Genomic DNA, 7,513 nt, shown 5'->3' with positions numbered 1-7,513 from the left:
ACACACACACACACACACACACACGCACGCACACACACACACACACACACGAATCTCAGTACACCAAACATGTAGGTCTACACACACACACACACACACACACACACACACACACACACACACACGCACGCACGCACGCACGCGCGCGCGCGCGCGCTAACGCCCGTGTGCATCAAGCATGCACCTGGTGAGTCCTTAGGTGTTCGCTAGGCCTACTGGTCCGGTACACTTTTGGTACCTGCCAAGTTTTCCTGGGTAGAGCTGAGTGTGCCAATCCCTGTGGTGCCTTAAGCTCTCAAGAGTACCCACGCACAACAGTTCCACACATGTTCCAGGAACATGCAGCGCGTGGAGGTCTCTACCCACCTCAACCCCACCCCCATGCATGCACGAGACAGGCAGACGAAAGACCTGACTCAGCAATTCCCAAGCCGGGGTAGAGGCCCTGGGACGTACCAGGCATGACAGTCTCCCCACAGGCAGAACACTGGGACGAGAAGGCCGTGCAGTAGCACTCATTGCACAGAAGCTCACTGTCCTGACAGGTGAAGGGCTCATCTGCTAGGGAGCGCTGGCAGCGGCAGCAGCGGAAGCAGCCCTCGTGGAAGTGGCGGTCCTCGTAGAACAGTTCCTTCGGGGAGACAGAGCACCCGGGCTTGGTGGATTTATCTTTGGCCCTCTCCCAGCAGCCTTCACCTACTCTCACCCGTTTGATCCGGTCCTTACCCTTGAATCATGCCCGATGAGCTGCTGGCACTCGGCACAGGTGTTGGCGAAGGTGTTGTCGTAGCAGGGAACGCAGTAGGGGCCGCTGTCTGTCTGGATGTACTTGCGGCCGTACAAGGACTCCTTGCATTTTGCACAGTCAAATGCCTCGCTCATGGTGGCGGTGCCCAGTGAGCCCTGTGAGGAAGATGGGCAGAGTTCACCTAGAAGGACTGCCACACAGCTCTGGATAAAAACCTCTTTGCATTAAAAAAGGGGGTGGGTATAGAAGATGCCAGATCAGAGCATGTGGGGATGGGGAGGCGGGGACTGCTCTGGGGACCCTAAGAGTAGTCAACAGTAGGCTCCGTGTATGCTCGAATCTTCCATGTTTATTTCTATATTTGACTGCGAGGATAGGAAGAGGTCAGGAAAAAAACCAGGAAGCAGAAGTTGTTTTCTTATCGAGGCCATGGCTGATCTGGGGGGAGGGGGCTTTTCCTGGGTCAGTGACTCATTTCCTGCCCTAGCCTAAGGTTTGCTTCGACTCTCTGGACTGTCCCTAGGGTGCCAAAAGCCAGGACAGAGGCCACCAACCCTATGGCATATAGACAGCATTCTCACCTCCTGCCTTCCAGGAGAGGAATCGTAGGAGTTTAGATTAGGTGATATTTATCTAGACTTCCGATCTGGGGAGTTTTATGTGGAATGAGCAGCGTTCAGTGTGCTTCCCCCCCCCCCCCCCCCGCCCCAACCCCAACTCCCTACCGATGCAGGAAATAGTGGAGTGCTAGAGAGGAGAGATGCTTGTCTGATGAATGGCGCTGGCTCCTCCGTGTGAGAAGTCGGGCCTCCCCTCCCAGGAGAACCAGCCAAGCAGCAAGAACTTGCGAGGCTCAGCTTCGGTTCAGGCAGGAAGGAAACCCTGCAAGCTGGAGACAGCCAAACTTCCCCAGCTGGACCCCCATCCTCGTCCCTATCTCCTCTGCTGTGTCTCTGGGCACACCAACCCCGGGCAGCCTTGGCTGTGACAGCTGCTGCAGCTGTGGCAGGCAGCACGGAGGGCCAGACGTCAGCTTTTTGCCAGCCAGAGGGAGGAAAAAAAAAGGGAAAAAAAAACCTGAGATGCCCCGGGGGAGGCAGAAGGCAAGTGGAGACACACGGACAGGGCAGTGTCCCCTGCCCACCTCCTGCCAGGTGCCTTTGCAAGCTCTGCAAAGCCCCTAAATCTGGACAAGCAGCCTCCGCCCACCTTCCCTGATTTCCCAGGGTTTGAGAAAGCTGAGAAGGCAGGAGCCCCGGGAGCCCCAGTGGGGTCCCTTCTTAAGGGGGAGTAAGACAAGGGGAGTCCTGAGCTCTGTCGCTGCAGACTCCCAGCCCCCCACCAAACCTCAGACACTTTCCATTTTCTCAGGAACAAAGCATGCTTGTGGGATGAGGTCACCCACACAGCCGCCTCTGGAACAGGAGCAAGAAGAATGGGGGGGCAGCGAAATGGGGTTCCCAGCCTCTTGTGCTGGCCAATTCCAGTCTTCCCCGGCCCCCAAAGTCAGAGTTCTCCAGCTCCTCCCTCCTCCACTATGAAGCAAGCTCTCAAAGGGCTGGGTAGTGAAGAAGATTCCCACAGGACCCACAAAGTAGGGATGCTGTCCTTGTCGCACAGGAGGCTGGAGGAAGTTAAGGGGGGGGGTGATACACAGAGGAACCTACCATCCCCCTCTCCATGGCTGCCCTGGCTTAAGATGAAGGAAAGGCAACACACACACACACACACACACACACACACACACACACACACACTGCTCAGCAAGTACAGGAAGTTCTCACCAAACACCTTGGTCTGCCTTAGATTTCAGACTTCAGGCAGCAACAGATGTCCCAAACCTGAAGGGCCCACCTCTTTGTGGCTTATGAGTTTGAACTTTCCCTTTGACAAGGAGGGAGAACCCCAGGTTCACACCCAAAGCAGGACACAAGGCCACCAAAGCTGGAGTCTTCAAAGTGGAGAGTCCTCAGGTAGGGGTCATGCTGAAGGGTGGAGAGAGCCCCTCCTTCTCTCTCCCCTCTCTGTCACTCAGGTCCTGGTTTCCTCTGGCCCAGCATCTGAGGATTGCCTGGGCTGTTAGCCACTGGACAACAGACAGCAACACAGGTGGCCTGTGGCCATGTGTCCACTTGTGAGCCCTTCCTTCCGGGCTTGGCTAGCAGGAGCGGCAGCAGCTACCTTGCCAGGCCCAGGCTAGCCCCGGATCCACCCCTCAGAGTCAGTCACCACAATGAGATGAGGCACCCCAAATAGGGTATGGGTGTGTCTTCTGCTTCCTCCCAGAATCTCCCAGTCCCCATGTTGTCTCTAATGAGGACAGAGTGGAGGACACCACCAAGGCCCACGTGTCTCTCCCCATCTCTGTCTCTCTTCCTCCCACCCCCCCCCCATGCCTGGCAAGCCTGGGGGACTGAAAGGGTAAGCTGGGTGACAGTGTGTATTCCTGGGAGCAGGTAGGGGGTGGGGGAATGAGGGAAATGGAAGGGTGGGAAGGGGTGGAGGAGTGGGGGAGGGTAGGAGGGAGCTGGTTTAGAGAAGACAATGGATCTTCCAGATGACCCCAATCTGCTATTCCCAATAACACACATATCTCCATACCTGACTTAAGACAGACAGACAGACAGACAGACAGACACACACACACACACACACACACACACACACACACACAGAGTGAACTTCTCAGAGCTGAGTGGCAGGATATCTTTCTGTATGGTGTCCAGTGGGTAACAGCTTGCCTGAGTCACAAACTATACACCTGACTTGAAATCCTGTGACCTTGGTTATACAGTTTTCATTCCCTGAGACTGTGAGTCCATCCTGTTAAATGAGATACTATTACCTCCCTCTCCTAGGACAGCTGTCAAGCTAAAACGTGATAATCCCCATAACAGCGGCTGGCAAATAAATCTGTTGCCTTATGTAAGTAAACGCTAGTCACTTGTATTTTTCACGACAAGCCCCTCAACTCCTACTGGAGCCAAACAGTGGGTCTCAGGCAGGCCTGAAGCAAGAGTTAACCTGGGATGTGCTTGGAAGTCTCAATGAAGTCCGAGGGAACCACTGGTACAAACTGTAAGCTCTAGGCCAGTCAGCGGGATACCGGGGTGAGGTGGAGGGGACTTTAAAGACCTTAGAGATGTTTAGTTCCCAGGGGCACACACTTGCTAGATCCCTGTCATTTACAAAATACACACCCCACGACCGACCACTGCATCCCCGCTCACGAAAAGGCAGGACAGAGTATAGCTCCCCTTTAGAGCTCAGCCCAAGACTCCAGGGGCAGGCTAGGGGCGTGGCCAAGGCTGTTCAGCAATTGGAGCAGAGGTGTCCTATCCCTCAGAGGGGAACTCTGCCTAGAAAGGCTTTGATAGTGGTGGAAGGGGCAGTCATCCTTTGGGGGGGGGGGTGAGGGCGAACAGGAGATACACTAGAGCTGGCTCTCCTCCCCAGCTGCCAGCCTGCCATTGGAAGACACCCAGAAGTCTTTCCAATTACCCATGCCAACTGCTCAACCCTTTAGCATATCCCCCTTCCCTTCGCCGCCTCCCGCACCCCCCACTCAACATCCCAAGTCCAGGAGGACCCTGGCCAGACCCCACAGCTGTGACTCAGACTTAGTGAAGACCCCTCCCCCTTGACAAGAGACTTAGGGTAGAAATTAGAGCCCTACCCTCCTCCCCCCAACTAGGCACCAATCCCAAACTCTCCACCGCCCCTCTTCCCCACAGGGCCTGGAAGTCAAAGCAGTTTAGGGAGAAGGGGAGAAGGGAGCGGATCCGGCAGCTGCTCTGAGGACAGGAGAGAGACATTTCATTCACCCCAGAGTCCCCCAGGGCTGAAGCAGAGCGTCCAAGATTTGAGTTTAAAAATAAGTTGGCGCTGTCTTAGTGGCTGTGTGTGTACAGGGGGGGGGGGGCTCTCTCTCTCTCTCTCTCTTCAGCTCGGCTTTACAGCCTCAGGTCCTCTGCCTCCTGGGAGATGGGCTGGCTAAGAGTCAATTTGCCCCCTAGCCTAGCCTCCACCCTTTCAGGCCTGGGGCAGCTGTCAGTGAACACTCTAGGTGTCTCTTCTCAGCGAACTCTAGCCTCCACCCCGTACCTCTCCGTACCCTTGGGCTGCTGTCTTTGTGTTTGGGTGAAGGTGTTCCTGTATCTCTGGAGCTGTGTTCCAGTAGGGCCTCCACTCTGGGGATCTCTAGCCCTGTGCATCCAAGTCTTGGTGTCTCTGAGCGTCTCAGTGTCTCTGACCTGAGAGTCTCTTTAGGCCTCCGGGAGGCAGATTTAGCGCAAGTCTAACAAGCTCCAGCCCCGGGGCCCTCCAAGGCCCTGGGAAGGGCGCTAGCAATGAGTTCCCTGGGGTCATACATTTGCTTCTTAAAATGCTTCCCAGAACCCGGGTCCCCGCCGTGCCTCGAGAAGTTCATCCGGCCATTCTCTGCCCTCGTCGGAGTGGTCCCGGTAGCCACCTGGGGCGCGCGTCCTTGTCTGTTCTACCAGGCTCCCTAAAAGCCTCAGTTTCTCCAACCCTGCTGATCTCTGAAGCTTTTCTAGTTCAAACTTGGTCCCCACCCCTTGCAACTCTGGCGGTCCCCGCCCGGCCCGGAGGCGCGGAGCGGTGGGGACGGTGGAGGCGCGTGGGGTCCCGAATTCGGGATGTCCCAGCAGAGGACAGGGGTGGGGGACCCAGGCAGCGACCCTAATCCGAGCGCAGCTGGGGCGGGGGACTCTCACCTCCAAGCGGGCGCGGGAGCTGGGTGCGCGCGGCGTGGGTGGGGTGGGAGCCGATCGCCCGGCGGCTCCTACCTGTGGGCCGGGCGGAGGGGAGCCGAGAGAGCCGCGGCGAGGTAGCCGGCTGCGACCGACTGTGTGGGCGAGTGGGCGCTCGGCCCTAAGCCTCCGAGGAAGTGCTCGGGCCCGCCCCGCCCGGACCCCGCCCCCGGGCCCCCAACCCGCCCGCGGGGGCCAGACCCCGCCCTCTCCTGCCTGCGGCGAGCCCAGCCCAGTCGAACCTGGCGCTCTGACCTCCTGGACCACTCCTTGCTCGCCCCCTGCAGCTTAACCCGCCTCCTGCGCCCTTCGGACCCAGGGGAACGGCTGGAAGCGATCCCAGGCCAGGGGTGCAGAGCTCCTAGGACTAGCTAGAGTCCATCTGGAGACCAGACCCCTCCTCTTTTCCCTCTAGCTCATCCCCCAGATGTTACACTAAACCTTAGCTTGGGAAGGAGGCCTTAATCCAGCCTGCTGGAGGCGTGGCTTTGATTCTGCTTTACCAGTGGAGATCAAGGGGTTTGTTTTGTTTTTGTTTTTTTTTTTTTTCCTCTAGAAATGGGCTAAAGAGAGCGAGCCTCTATCCTCAATTTCAAAGGGCTTTATTTTATAAGAGAGTGGCGAAAGCGCAGGCAACACGCACACACCCCATCCTCAACTGTGTCCTAGCACTGAGGTTTCTATAGTGCCCAGGAATAGTTTTGACCTTTGAGGCTCAGGGAGACCCTAATCCTAGGCCTCATTGGCTTTGGGTTTCTCGAGAGGGTGTGTGAACAGTGTGAGTGGTTGAGTTGGTGCAGGCAGGGGTGGTTAAGAAGGGAGGGAACTTGTGCAGTTTCTGACCCTCCAGCTTCTACTCTATTCCGGGAAGGGAGGACTGGTGCCTGCCAGGGACATGAGGCCCATCCAGGTCCTTGAGGCCACCCCCCCTGGGATCCTCAGGCTTGTCACTAGGAATAAATAGCCTTCATCTGGAGGGTGGGGGTGGGGGAAGCTCTGTTGTGCTGTTTGCAAAACAAGAGACAACAAACTAACCCTGGTAATAACCTTTGCGTCTCAGTGACGATTCAGATGCCCAGAGAGGCCTCCCTGATCCAAGGCAGCATCTAGTCAAGCTAGCATTTCAGGGATTAAGACCCTTCCAGGCTGGTGAGGAGCCTTCCCTTGTGTAGCAGGGGTCTGGTTTCTAGGTCCTAAGACAGCCTCTAGGCCAGGTTTCCTTTCAGAGTTAAAGGATTGCTTAAATGTTGTTGATTCTTAAAATTGCAAATGCCACGAGGGCAGAGGTTGGCTCATTTTGTTTTTGTTTTTGTTTTGTTTTGTTTTTGTTCACTACTGCATTCCCAGTATCTATTCCAGTGTTTGACCTGCAGTAAATGAGGGATGAATGTCACGTCACACACTGCTTTCATTTGAACCCCCTTCCACTCCCTGCCAGGCACCTGCTATCAGGTGTCTATTCACTAACAGTCTGAGGGTGGGCCCTTCCTCTGGGACTTGTCTCCCAGGTTTAGGGAGCTCTATGTACAGGAATGCAGGAAATACTATCATTCCTGGTTGGAGTAGACAGCGAGAGGGGTCTGTCTGTCCTGACCTGAAGTGGGGACAATGGTGGGAAACTGTGCTGTCTAGTTTTGTGTCAACTTGACACAAGCTAGAGGTTTTTTTCTCTTTTGAAAGGAGGAAACCTCAATTGAGAAATGCTTCCATAAGATCAGGCTGCAGGGAAACCTGTAGGGCATCTTCCTAATTAGTGATTGATGGAGGAAGAGCCAGCCCAGTGCCATGGTGGGTGGTGCCATCTCTGGGCTGGTGGTCCTGGATACCATAAGAAAACAGGCTGAAAGCCGGGTGTGGTGGCGCACACGCCTTTAATCCCAGCACTCGGGAGGCGGAGGCAGGCGGATTTCTGAGTTCGAGGCCAGCCTGGTCTACAAAGTGAGTTCCAGGACAGCCAGGGCTATACAGAGAAACCCTGTCTCGAAAAACCAAA

General features: G+C 55.9%; 1 protein-coding gene across 2 annotated transcripts in view; it reads right to left on the bottom strand.

Annotated features, from left to right (window-relative positions):
• The window catches only part of Fhl3 (four and a half LIM domains 3), an 8,585-nt gene extending 2,949 nt beyond the window's left edge, over positions 1-5,636 (bottom strand). The window contains exons 1-3 of one of the 2 annotated variants that reach the window (XM_029540061.1): positions 5,485-5,636; positions 727-903; positions 457-631 (exon numbers count right to left, since the gene is read on the bottom strand). In XM_029540061.1, the coding sequence (XP_029395921.1) occupies positions 457-631; positions 727-882 (331 nt within the window). In that variant the 5' untranslated portion in view covers positions 883-903; positions 5,485-5,636. Of the gene's footprint in view, positions 1-456; positions 632-726; positions 904-1,473; positions 1,668-5,484 lie in introns of those variants that run through there. The other variant, XM_029540062.1, reaches the window with a different exon arrangement.
• Positions 5,637-7,513: the final 1,877 nt, after the last annotated feature.

Source organism: Mus pahari, chromosome 6 (genome assembly GCF_900095145.1).
Source record: "Mus pahari chromosome 6, PAHARI_EIJ_v1.1, whole genome shotgun sequence".
Lineage (NCBI taxonomy): Eukaryota > Metazoa > Chordata > Mammalia > Rodentia > Muridae > Mus > Mus pahari.
The sequence above is the reverse complement of the archived record's forward strand: the minus strand, read 5'-3'. Positions and strand labels throughout refer to the sequence as shown.